Source organism: Bombina bombina, chromosome 4 (assembly GCF_027579735.1).
Source record: "Bombina bombina isolate aBomBom1 chromosome 4, aBomBom1.pri, whole genome shotgun sequence".
Classification (NCBI taxonomy): Eukaryota; Metazoa; Chordata; class Amphibia; order Anura; family Bombinatoridae; genus Bombina; species Bombina bombina.
In genome coordinates, this window is record NC_069502.1 from 1,046,521,285 (window position 1) to 1,046,535,460 (window position 14,176).

At 40.6% G+C, this 14,176-nt stretch overlaps 1 protein-coding gene across 1 annotated transcript in view; it reads right to left on the bottom strand.

Moving 5' to 3' along the window:
• MCM8 (minichromosome maintenance 8 homologous recombination repair factor) overlaps positions 1 to 14,176 on the bottom strand; it is a 465,182-nt gene that overhangs the window by 176,539 nt on the left and 274,467 nt on the right. Inside the window, exons 15-17 of the mRNA XM_053712690.1 lie at positions 6,234 to 6,453; positions 5,208 to 5,417; positions 2,712 to 2,788 (exon numbers count right to left, since the gene is read on the bottom strand). Of these exons, the coding sequence (XP_053568665.1) occupies positions 2,712 to 2,788; positions 5,208 to 5,417; positions 6,234 to 6,453 (507 nt within the window). The remainder of the gene's footprint in view (positions 1 to 2,711; positions 2,789 to 5,207; positions 5,418 to 6,233; positions 6,454 to 14,176) is intronic.

The window sequence follows — 14,176 nt, forward strand, 5'->3', positions numbered from 1 at the left end:
ACAGCAGCTGCCGGTTGAAACAAATATTGCGAATGTTGAAATATCTTTCTTAACAGAGTTTCTATCTTTTAATCCATGGGCTCTTTAAACGACTAACTATCCTCAAGCGATATAGTAGCGCGTTTAGCAAGCGTGGAGATAGCGCCATCCACCTTGGGGATGGAACCCTACAACTCCAATTGATTCATTCTTAATAATGTTCGCCATCTTTACAGGAACCAAGAAAGTTTATGGTACAACCCTGTCCTCGTAGACCTTATCTAATTTAGGAATCAAGGGTTCCTCTGGCAATTTGGACTCCTCTAATTTGGAACCTCTAACATAGCCAAAACTTCCTTAAACAGAAAGCGTAAATGTTCAATCCTAAATCTAATGTCTGGTTTCTCCGCAGCTGGAGGTTTCGAGGCAGCAGATTCCAACCCAGAAAGAGCGCCCTCTGAAGTATCAGAGACACCTTCATCATCGGATAATCTTGTATCAGATAAATCCAAAAAACTAGTTGATGACCCCTGGGAAGGATAGCAATATTTGAGCTTTCGCTTGCGCTTAGCAGGACGAGGTAAAGCACTAAAGGCCGCAGACACCGCCGTTTGTAACTGCGCAGTAAAGTCTGGAGGTAAAAGGCCCCAGATGGAGGATCAGGAGTGCTACGGGAAGCTGCATGTGTATTAGGAGATGACTGTAGGGTGCGTACCTTACGGGACGGAGACTCCTCAGAAGTGGATAGCTCAGTGGTATCAAACTTATTAACCTTCTTTGACATGATTACTTTATCAAGGCATGTGGAACATAGTTGAGCGGGTGGGTATACCGCGGGCTCCTCACAATATAGACAGGTATTAGACTTAGGTAAAGAGGGAGTACCCTCTAACGCATCAGAATCCTCCATAGCTTGCGTTTACAAAGCAGACTATTGATTAAAAAGAAAAAACTGCACCTTTATATCCCCGATGGCTGGGGCACTCACCACCTTCTATGACCCAGGACAAACAGAGAAACTGCTACTTCTCCGGTAAACCGCACGGTCAGGAAAGAGGAAATAAAGTGTGACCACACCCGGTTACATGGTGCGCAATGCAGGACCGTCCCTGCAAAAAAAAGCGCTAAGCCTTTCAGGCTGCACAGCTCCAAAAATGAAAGTAAAAACCTGTACTTTCCAACATCTGCCTGAGCCCAAAAACCATCCACACATGTCGCAGCATAATCAAATAAACTTATGTGATTAAAGGGACACTGAACCCAAAATTTTTCTTTCGTTATTCAGATAGAGCATGACATTTTAAGCAACTTTCTAATTTACTCCTATTATCAAATTTTCTTTATTCTCTTGGTATCTTTATTTGAAATGCAAGAATGTAAGTTTAGATGCCGGCCCATTTTTGTTGAGCAACCTGGGTTGTCCTTGCTGATTGGTGGATAAATTCATCCACCAATAAAAAAGTGCTATCCAGAGTTCTGAACCAAGAAAAAGGCTTAGATGCCTTCTTTTTCAAATAAAGATAGCAAGAGAACAAAGAAAAATTGATAATAGGAGTAAATTAGAAAGTTGCTTAAAATTGCATGCTCTATCTGAATCACGAAAGAAAAAAAATTGGGTTCAGTGTCCCTTTAATCCCCACTGTTCAATAATCCCCCTCCGGAGATATTAATCCTTGATTCTATACGTTCTGGCATTAACATATGTGTAAAAAATTAAACTATCTTACCGGAATCTATTCCATGGAACAAAAACACAGCCTCTCAAGTGTGACAGTCTTGTAGCATCGCTGCTTACATGGACTTGAGTGATGGAAGCAGGCAGTGAAACTCGTCAACACTGATTGCTTAGGAGCTGTTAATACGAGTCTGGATGGGTTTGCAGAAAGACTCTCCCTGCATCTCCAGACTCCAACATTCGTCAATGCACTTACTGAGAGGCTTACAAGACTAATTAAAACTTCAGTCCCATTTTGAAGGGTAGATACCCTTCATAAGGAACTACTCCAAATCTTCTGACACTTCTCTGTTAACCTCCTGTGACGAAAGGCAAAGAATGACTGGGATATGAGGGAAGTAGGAGGAGTATTTAAGCCTTTAGCTGGGGTGTCTTTGCATCCTCCTGGTGGCCAGGTTCAGTATTTCCCAACAGTAAGGAATGATGCTGTGGACTCTCCTCATATTAAGAAGGAAAGAAGCTGTTGCTGCACACCCCATAGAATGGGATACCCCATAAAAACCTCTAACAAAATGTTATAGCAAGACTAGATCCTTATATTAATGGTAGCAGTATGTTCTGTCAAAATTGTCTCACAGTACTGTGACCACTTAATTCCCATGCAAACAGGAATAAAAGGAAGCTGTATTGTAAAATATGTTTCCCCTTAATTAAAATATGTAGAGCATGCAGGAAAAGCGGACCTGCTTATCTCTCTATATACAAAAGGAATATTTGTTATGGGTGGCAAAACTAACAATTTCAAATGCATAAATAAACTTAAAGGAACATTTTCGATAAATTAAAAACAATGCACTCCATTAGCAAGTCTTTTTAAACACATTAAGGGAAAACATTGCAATAAAGTGTCCCTTTAAACAAAACAAAAAGATACAACCATTTTACAGGCCATTGCAATTTGATGGCATTATCGTAACATAATGTAAAACAATGCTAAATACATTTGTACAACACAGCTGTATAAAACATTTTAAGCTTTTATATAAAAATAAATCACCTGTATTTCATTATTTGAACAACATCTTCTGCATCTTCTTTTGTACACATTTCCCTCAATTCCAGTCTCGCTCGAGCCTTAAAAATAAAAATCAGTGAACAAACATCAAGGGATCACTCACAAGCCTTTAGAAAAGGTTATAAAATGATTTATCTATAAAAAAAATCTCCTTAGACTTTATAATGGAGTTTTTCTGTCAAAAATCATTTAAGTATTTCTAAAGGATTGTGATTGACCTACAAGTTAGATAAATTATAGACTGAATTGACGGAATGACGTATCTAACAAATATAACAAAATAGACAAATGCTAAAATATAAAAAGGAAAATACTCTTTTGGAGAAAAGAAATGATGACGGAAACATAAATAAATAATACTGTGATGGAGATTGTAGTTTGGCTGGTGGTAAAACATATAATAGAAATGTAAATATAATATAAAAGTTAAAGACTTTATTCACACCAAGTGATAATTGTGCATGGGAGAGTAACCCTTTTGGCACTAACCCAGTGGCACCTGATACATTATAGCAATTTCTTCTACATGTAACACCTGCAAGCAAACTCAGACACTAAATTTCACTACAAGCAATACAGACACCTACCTCTCCCGCAAGCAAACTCATACACTAAACTTCACTACAAGCAATATACACCCACCTCTCCCGCAAGCAAACTCATACACTAAACTTCACTACAAGCAATATACACCCACCTCTCCCGCAAGCAAACTCATACGCTAAACTTCACTACAAGCAATACAGACACCTACCTCTCCTGCAAGCAAACTCATACACTAAACTTTACTACAAGCAATACAGACACCTACCTCTCCCGCAAGCAAACTCATACACTAAACTTCACTACAAGCAATATACACCCACCTCTCCCGCAAGCAAACCCATACACTAAACTTCCCTACAAGCAATACAGACACCTACCACTCCTGCAAGCAAACTCATACGCTAAACTTCACTACAAGCAATACAGACACCTACCTCTCCTGCAAGAAAACGCATACACTAAACATCACTACAAGCAATACAGACACCTACCACTCCTGTAAGCAAACTCATACGCTAAACTTCACTACAAGCAATACAGACACCTACCTCTCCTGCAAGAAAATGCATACACTAAACATCACTACAAGCAATACAGACACCTACCTTTCCTGCAAGCAAACTCATACACTAAACTTCACTACATGCCATACAGACACCTACCTCTCCTGCAAGCAAAGTCCTACACTATACTTCACTACAAGCATTACAGACACCTACCTCTCCTGCAAGCAAAGTCCTACACTATACTTCACTACAAGCAATACAGACATCTACCTTTCCTGCAAGCAAACTCATACACTAAACTTCACTACAAGCAATACAGACACCTACCTTTCCTGCAAGCAAACTCACACACTAAACTTCACTACAAGCAATACAGACACCTACCTCTCCTGCAAGTAAACTCATACACTAAACTTCACTACAAGCAATACAGACACCTACCTTTACTGCAAGCAAACATACACTAAACTTCACTACAACCAATACAGATACCTACCTCTTCTGCAAGCAAACTCATACACTAAACTTTATTACAAGCAATACAGACACCTACCTCTCCTGCAAGCAAACTCATACACTAAATTTCACTACAAGCAATACAGACACCTACCTTTACTGCAAGCAAACTCATACACTAAACTTCACTACAAGCAATACAGACACCTACCTCTTCTGCAAGCAAACTCATACACTAAACTTCACTAAAGGCAATACAGACAGCTACCTCTCCTGCAAGCAAAGTCATACACTAAACTTCACTACAAGCAATACAGATACCTACCTCTTCTGCAATTAAACTCATACACTAAACTTCACTACAAGCAATACAGACACCTACCACTCCTGAAATTAAACTCATACACTAAACTTCACTACAAGCAATACAGACACCTACCTTTACTGCAAGCAAACATACACTAAACTTCACTACAAGCAATACAGACACCTACCTCTTCTGCAAGTAAACTCATACACTAAACTTCACTAAAGGCATTATTATTATTATTAATAATAATAATATGCTATATGGTCTCTCTGTTAATCTTTTTGAAACAATCATGTATTAGTTAACTAAAGTTCAAGAAAGAGCCTAATAGATGGAAGAATAAAATTCCTCTGTAGTCTAAAGGTATAAGTAACTACATGTGAAATTAAAAACCTTGGTTTAAATTCAGGTGAATTACCTATTACTTTGCACTGGCTATACAAGACCAAGATAGAGCCTATTAAGCAGAAGAGCAAATATACATTTAAGTTTTTATTATTATTATTTTTTTTTCCTATATTTTTGTGAATCGTCACTTTTCTCTTGCTTCATTACCATTTATTTTGTTTGCTTTATAGCAATGTTCTTAACTAATATAAAACACTTTCATTTTTTGTACTGTAATTTATTGTAATCTAGTCAGTGTAATTCACTTGTTACCTCTGTAAGACGTATTAAAGATTCCAGTTGCCTTGTAGTAATAGGAGTACTGTCTATGCCTTGGTTCTGTTTTCTCAGTTCCAGATAGAAGACCTGCAGAACTTGCGCTGCGTCTGGGGACAGTTTTGGGTGCACATACTGTCGAGCGTATGCAATATACTTTCGTAACAGTTGATGTGGTATTGCATCAAAATTCTCACCACGCCGAACCTGATTAAAGCAGATAAATCATTTAAGAATCATTAATATTTACTAGCTCTACAAAAAAATATATTGTCTAAAATGTAAAACTTTATACATGTTCTAGCAAAGAAAACATTAAAAACATTACATTTTTTGCACCAAAACGGCACATTTTCTTCTTTGCAATACTGCAGCTGCTTTACAAGAACACTATCCTCTACAACTTTCTATTATGAGTATTAAATAGCACTATTTAAAGCGGGGATGGGAAACCTTGGCACTCCTGATGTTTCAGAACTACATTACCCATGAAGCTTAGGCACTCTGAAGTCTAGTCGAGTTTAATAGGAAATGTAGTTCTGAAACATCTGGAGGGCCAAGGTTCCTCATCCCTGATTTAAAGGGACACAAAACGCTAATTACATTTCATGCACCTCCCTCTAATCATGTTTTTTTTGGAACCTAGGTTACACTGCAGGTATCTGAGGAGAATTACTGCACATGTGCCTACTGGTCAGCACTGGAATGTAGTGAAAGATAGATTTCAACATAGCGGAAACCATGACTAGAAAGAGGCGGGGAATAACCTCTATAATATGTTTATAACATGTTTTTAGTGTTTAATGTTCTTTTAAATGCGTTTCCTTTCCCTCCAAAAACCAAACAAGTTAAATATATATTGAAATGCCCTCTTCTAACTGCAACAACAATGACTTTAATATCCCTGTAACAAAATGTATATATGGAGATTTTATTATAGCAATTGCAATCTGCATTTATATATTGTTATAGTTCTACTGATTATAAAAAAAAATCATGTAAATAGGAGACAATGTTTTTTACCTTTAGGCTTTCTTTCAAGGGCCTTTCTGATGGTACCTCTAGGATTGAAGTGTTTGATTCTTGGGTATTAGTACGTGTTATATTTGCACTTTGCACATTATCTTTAGCACCAGATCGCATGGCCATTACATGTTCTGAGAGCAAATGATCGTGATCTTCATTTGGAGTATCAAGCAAGATAAATACTAGGTCAAACCGGGACAGTAAGGCACTTCCCATTCTGGAAGAGAAAACAAAGCCAGGAACATCATAAACGTTATGTTTATGTTAGAATATAAATACTACTTAAAGGGATACGTAACCCACAAAAGTTATTTTGTGATTCAGACAGAGCATACAAATTTAAAAAAGTTTCCAATTTATTTCTATTATCAAATTTGGTTTTGTTCCCATGATATTCCTTGTTGAAGAGATACCGAGGTAGGCATCTGGAGCACTACATGGCAGGAAATAGTGCTGCCATCTAGTGCTCTTGCAAATGGATAGCATTCTTGCAAAACATCTGCCATATAGTGCTCCAAACATGGGCAGGCTCCTGAGCTTATGTCCCTGATTTTCAACAAAAGATACCAAGATCTAAAATTGCATGCTCTATCTGAATCACAAAAGAAAAAAAATTGGGGTTTTATGTCCCTTTAACATGGATTAAGATGTTTCATAAATTGTATGTAATTTAACATTATAGGGATACTAAACCCACTTTTTTCTTTAATGATTTAGATAGAGCATGCAATTTTAAGCAACTTTCTAATTTACGCCTACTATTAATTTTTCTTTGTTCTCTTGCTATCTTTATTTAAAAAGCAGAAATTTAAAATTTAGGAGCCAGCCAACTTTAGATTCAGGACCCTGGATAGTGCTTGCTTATTGGTGGTTACATTTAGCAAACCAATAAGCAAGCATAACCCAGGTTCTCAACAAAAAATGGGCAGAATCTTAAGCTTTACATTGCTGCTTTTTAAATAAAGATAGAGAGAGCACAGAAAAATTGATAATCGTAAATTAGAAAGTTGCTTAAAATTGCATGCTCTATCTGAATCATTACATAAAAAAACAGAATTTATGTTTACCTGATAAATTACTTTCTCCAACGGTGTGTCCGGTCCACGGCGTCATCCTTACTTGTGGGATATTCTCTTCCCCAACAGGAAATGGCAAAGAGCCCAGCAAAGCTGGTCACATGATCCCTCCTAGGCTCCGCCTACCCCAGTCATTCGACCGACGTTAAGGAGGAATATTTGCATAGGAGAAACCATATGGTACCGTGGTGACTGTAGTTAAAGAAAATAAATTATCAGACCTGATTAAAAAAACCAGGGCGGGCCGTGGACCGGACACACCGTTGGAGAAAGTAATTTATCAGGTAAACATAAATTCTGTTTTCTCCAACATAGGTGTGTCCGGTCCACGGCGTCATCCTTACTTGTGGGAACCAATACCAAAGCTTTAGGACACGGATGAAGGGAGGGAGCAAATCAGGTCACCTAAATGGAAGGCACCACGGCTTGCAAAACCTTTCTCCCAAAAATAGCCTCAGAAGAAGCAAAAGTATCAAACTTGTAAAATTTGGTAAAAGTGTGCAGTGAAGACCAAGTCGCTGCCCTACATATCTGATCAACAGAAGCCTCGTTCTTGAAGGCCCATGTGGAAGCCACAGCCCTAGTGGAATGAGCTGTGATTCTTTCGGGAGGCTGCCGTCCGGCAGTCTCGTAAGCCAATCTGATGATGCTTTTAATCCAAAAAGAAAGAGAGGTAGAAGTTGCTTTTTGACCTCTCCTTTTACCGGAATAAACAACAAACAAGGAAGATGTTTGTCTAAAATCCTTTGTAGCATCTAAATAGAATTTTAGAGCGCGAACAACATCCAAATTGTGCAACAATCGTTCCTTCTTTGAAACTGGTTTCGGACACAGAGAAGGTACGATAATCTCCTGGTTAATGTTTTTGTTAGAAACAACTTTTGGAAGAAAACCAGGTTTAGTACGTAAAACCACCTTATCTGCATGGAACACCAGATAAGGAGGAGAACACTGCAGAGCAGATAATTCTGAAACTCTTCTAGCAGAAGAAATTGCAACTAAAAACAAAACTTTCCAAGATAATAACTTAATATCAACGGAATGTAAGGGTTCAAACGGAACCCCCTGAAGAACTGAAAGAACCAAATTGAGACTCCAAGGAGGAGTCAAAGGTTTGTAAACAGGCTTAATTCTAACCAGAGCCTGAACAAAGGCTTGAACATCTGGCACAGCTGCCAGCTTTTTGCGAAGTAACACAGACAAGGCAGAAATCTGTCCCTTCAGGGAACTTGCAGATAATCCTTTTTCCAATCCTTCTTGAAGGAAGGATAGAATCCTAGGAATCTTAACCTTGTCCCAAGGGAATCCTTTAGATTCACACCAACAGATATATTTTTTCCAAATTTTGTGGTAAATCTTTCTAGTTACAGGCTTTCTGGCCTGAACAAGAGTATCGATAACAGAATCTGAGAACCCTCGCTTCGATAAGATCAAGCGTTCAATCTCCAAGCAGTCAGCTGGAGTGAAACCAGATTCGGATGTTCGAACGGACCCTGAACAAGAAGGTCTCGTCTCAAAGGTAGCTTCCAAGGTGGAGCCGATGACATATTCACCAGATCTGCATACCAAGTCCTGCGTGGCCACGCAGGAGCTATCAAGATCACCGACGCCCTCTCCTGATTGATCCTGGCTACCAGCCTGGGGATGAGAGGAAACGGCGGGAACACATAAGCTAGTTTGAAGGTCCAAGGTGCTACTAGTGCATCCACTAGAGCCGCCTTGGGATCCCTGGATCTGGACCCGTAGCAAGGAACTTTGAAGTTCTGACGAGAGGCCATCAGATCCATGTCTGGAATGCCCCACAGCTGAGTGACTTGGGCAAAGATTTCCGGATGGAGTTCCCACTCCCCCGGATGCAATGTCTGACGACTCAGAAAATCCGCTTCCCAATTTTCCACTCCTGGGATGTGGATAGCAGACAGGTGGCAGGAGTGAGACTCCGCCCATAGAATGATTTTGGTCACTTCTTCCATCGCTAGGGAACTCCTTGTTCCCCCCTGATGGTTGATGTACGCAACAGTTGTCATGTTGTCTGATTGAAACCGTATGAACTTGGCCCTCGCTAGCTGAGGCCAAGCCTTGAGAGCATTGAATATCGCTCTCAGTTCCAGAATATTTATCGGTAGAAGAGATTCTTCCCGAGACCAAAGACCCTGAGCTTTCAGGGATCCCCAGACCGCGCCCCAGCCCATCAGACTGGCGTCGGTCGTGACAATGACCCACTCTGGTCTGCGGAATGTCATCCCTTGTGACAGGTTGTCCAGGGACAGCCACCAACGGAGTGAGTCTCTGGTCCTCTGATTTACTTGTATCTTCGGAGACAAGTCTGTATAGTCCCCATTCCACTGACTGAGCATGCACAGTTGTAATGGTCTTAGATGAATGCGCGCAAAAGGAACTATGTCCATTGCCGCTACCATCAACCCGATCACTTCCATGCACTGAGCTATGGAAGGAAGAGGAACGGAATGAAGTATCCGACAAGAGTCTAGAAGTTTTGTTTTTCTGGCCTCTGTCAGGAAAATCCTCATTTCTAAGGAGTCTATTATTGTTCCCAAGAAGGGAACCCTTGTTGACGGAGATAGAGAACTCTTTTCCACGTTCACTTTCCATCCGTGAGATCTGAGAAAGGCCAGGACAATGTCCGTGTGAGCCTTTGCTTGAGGAAGGGACGACGCTTGAATCAGAATGTCGTCCAAGTAAGGTACTACAGCAATGCCCCTTGGTCTTAGCACAGCTAGAAGGGACCCTAGTACCTTTGTGAAAATCCTTGGAGCAGTGGCTAATCCGAAAGGAAGCGCCACGAACTGGTAATGTTTGTCCAGGAATGCGAACCTTAGGAACCGATGATGTTCCTTGTGGATAGGAATATGTAGATACGCATCCTTTAAATCCACCGTGGTCATGAATTGACCTTCCTGGATGGAAGGAAGAATAGTTCGAATGGTTTCCATCTTGAACGATGGAACCTTGAGAAACTTGTTTAAGATCTTGAGATCTAAGATTGGTCTGAACGTTCCCTCTTTTTTGGGAACTATGAACAGATTGGAGTAGAACCCCATCCCTTGTTCTCTTAATGGAACAGGATGAATCACTCCCATTTTTAACAGGTCTTCTACACAATGTAAGAATGCCTGTCTTTTTATGTGGTCTGAAGACAACTGAGACCTGTGGAACCTCCCCCTTGGGGGAAGTCCCTTGAATTCCAGAAGATAACCTTGGGAGACTATTTCTAGCGCCCAAGGATCCAGAACATCTCTTGCCCAAGCCTGAGCGAAGAGAGAGAGTCTGCCCCCCACCAGATCCGGTCCCGGATCGGGGGCCAACATTTCATGCTGTCTTGGTAGCAGTGGCAGGTTTCTTGGCCTGCTTTCCCTTGTTCCAGCCTTGCATTGGTCTCCAAGCTGGCTTGGCTTGAGAAGTATTACCCTCTTGCTTAGAGGACGTAGCACTTTGGGTTGGTCCGTTTCTACGAAAGGGACGAAAATTAGGTTTATTTTTTGCCTTAAAAGGCCGATCCTGAGGAAGGGCGTGGCCCTTACCCCCAGTGATATCAGAGATAATCTCTTTCAAGTCAGGGCCAAACAGCGTTTTCCCCTTGAAAGGAATGTTAAGTAGCTTGTTCTTGGAAGACGCATCAGCCGACCAAGATTTCAACCAAAGCGCTCTGCGCGCCACAATAGCAAACCCTGAATTCTTAGCCGCTAACCTAGCCAATTGCAAAGTGGCGTCTAGGGTGAAAGAATTAGCCAATTTGAGAGCATTGATTCTGTCCATAATCTCCTCATAAGGAGGAGAATCACTATCGACCGCCTTTATCAGCTCATCGAACCAGAAACATGCGGCTGTAGCGACAGGGACAATGCATGAAATTGGTTGTAGAAGGTAACCCTGCTGAACAAACATCTTTTTAAGTAAACCTTCTAATTTTTTATCCATAGGATCTTTGAAAGCACAACTATCCTCTATGGGTATAGTGGTGCGTTTGTTTAAAGTGGAAACCGCTCCCTCGACCTTGGGGACTGTCTGCCATAAGTCCTTTCTGGGGTCGACCATAGGAAACAATTTTTTAAATATGGGGGGAGGGACGAAAGGAATACCGGGCCTTTCCCATTCTTTATTAACAATGTCCGCCACCCGCTTGGGTATAGGAAAAGCTTCTGGGAGCCCCGGCACCTCTAGGAACTTGTCCATTTTACATAGTTTCTCTGGGATGACCAACTTGTCACAATCATCCAGAGTGGATAATACCTCCTTAAGCAGAATGCGGAGATGTTCCAACTTAAATTTAAATGCAATCACATCAGGTTCAGCTTGTTGAGAAATGTTCCCTGAATCAGTAATTTCTCCCTCAGACAAAACCTCCCTGGCCCCATCAGACTGGGTTAGGGGCCCTTCAGAAATATTATTATCAGCGTCGTCATGCTCTTCAGTATCTAAAACAGAGCAATCGCGCTTACGCTGATAAGTGTTCACTTTGGCTAAAATGTTTTTGACAGAATTATCCATTACAGCCGTTAATTGTTGCATAGTAAGGAGTATTGGCGCGCTAGATGTACTAGGGGCCTCCTGAGTGGGCAAGACTCGTGTAGACGAAGGAGGGAATGATGCAGTACCATGCTTACTCCCCTCACTTGAGGAATCATCTTGGGCATCATTGTCATTGTCACATAAATCACATTTATTTAAATGAATAGGAATTCTGGCTTCCCCACATTCAGAACACAGTCTATCTGGTAGTTCAGACATGTTAAACAGGCATAAACTTGATAACAAAGTACAAAAAACGTTTTAAAATAAAACCGTTACTGTCACTTTAAATTTTAAACTGAACACACTTTATTACTGCAATTGCGAAAAAACATGAAGGAATTGTTCAAAATTCACCAAATTTTCACCACAGTGTCTTAAAGCCTTAAAAGTATTGCACACCAAATTTGGAAGCTTTAACCCTTAAAATAACGGAACCGGAGCCGTTTTGAAGTTTAACCCCTTTACAGTCCCTGGTATCTGCTTTGCTGAGACCCAACCAAGCCCAGAGGGGAATACGATACCAAATGACGCCTTCAGAAAGCCTTTTCTAAGTATCAGAGCTCCTCTCACATGCGACTGCATGCCATGCCTCTCAAAAACAAGTGCGCCACACCGGCGCGAAAATGAGGCTCTGCCTATGCTTTGGGAAAGCCCCTAAGAATAAGGTGTCTAAAACAGTGCCTGCCGATATTATTATATCAAAATACCCAGATAAAATGATTCCTCAAGGCTAAATATGTGTTAATAATGAATCGATTTAGCCCAGAAAAAGTCTACAGTCTTAATAAGCCCTTGTGAAGCCCTTATTTACGATCGTAATAAACATGGCTTACCGGATCCCATAGGGAAAATGACAGCTTCCAGCATTACATCGTCTTGTTAGAATGTGTCATACCTCAAGCAGCAAGAGACTGCTCACTGTTCCCCCAACTGAAGTTAATTGCTCTCAACAGTCCTGTGTGGAACAGCCATGGATTTTAGTGACGGTTGCTAAAATCATTTTCCTCATACAAACAGAAATCTTCATCTCTTTTCTGTTTCTGAGTAAATAGTACATGCCAGCACTATTTCAAAATAACAAACTCTTGATTGAATAATAAAAAACTACAGTTAAACACTAAAAAACTCTAAGCCATCTCCGTGGAGATGTTGCCTGTACAACGGCAAAGAGAATGACTGGGGTAGGCGGAGCCTAGGAGGGATCATGTGACCAGCTTTGCTGGGCTCTTTGCCATTTCCTGTTGGGGAAGAGAATATCCCACAAGTAAGGATGACGCCGTGGACCGGACACACCTATGTTGGAGAAAACAACTTAATTTATGTAAGAACATAACTGATAAATTAATTTCTTTCATATTGGCAAGAATCCATGAGCTAGTGAAGTATGGGATATACAATCCTACAAGGAGGGGCACAGTTTCCCAAACCTCAAAATACCTAATCACTAATCTAAAAAGACAAACAAAAAAAAAACTATCACTAAAGCCCCAAATAGATACTCAAGGGTCCTGAAGTCCGGCGGAGAAGGTCCTCTTCCATGCGGTGAAGTCTTCTTCCAAGCGGGGACCTCTTCTTTCTTCATCCAGGACAGCGGAACTGAAGACCGGCGACGGCGGAACTGAAGACTAGCGACCGTGGATTAAAGATAGCGTCCCTTGAATTCCTATTGGTTGATTTGATTCTTCAAATTGAAATCAGCCAATAGGATGATAGCTACTGAAATACTATTGGCTGATTTAAACAGCTTAATTTAAACTTAGATTTAATTTTAAAATTTTTGGGGGTTAGACCTAGGTTTTTTTTTTAAATACATATATATATATATATATATATATATATATATATATATATATATAGATTAGGGATGGGCAGCAAAAGAGCTTTTAAAGGGACAGTCAACACCCATGAAAACGTTATCCCATACCTTAGATCAAGCAAAAAAAAAGAGCCTGCACCGCATCCCATCTTCAATAACACTAACGTTAGGTGGCTAATCTTCAATGAACATTTAGTTAACAGCGGCAGATATGGCCGCCAAACTCCTCCCCCTGTTACGTAGGAGGCTTCTTCTCTAAGTCTTCAGCCAATGCGAATCAAATCCTCGGCTAGATTCTTTAGCCGCGTTCACGGAGACACTGCTCTATTTCTAATAGCGAGCGTGCGCATTAGAAATAGAATAGTGTCCCTGTGAACGAGTATGGATTTAAAACAAGAAGCCTCCTACGTAACAGGGGGAGGAGTTTGGCGGCCATATCTGCCGCTGTTAATTAAATGTTCATTGAAGATTAGCCCCCTAACGTTAGTGTTATTGAAGATGGGATGCGGTGCAGG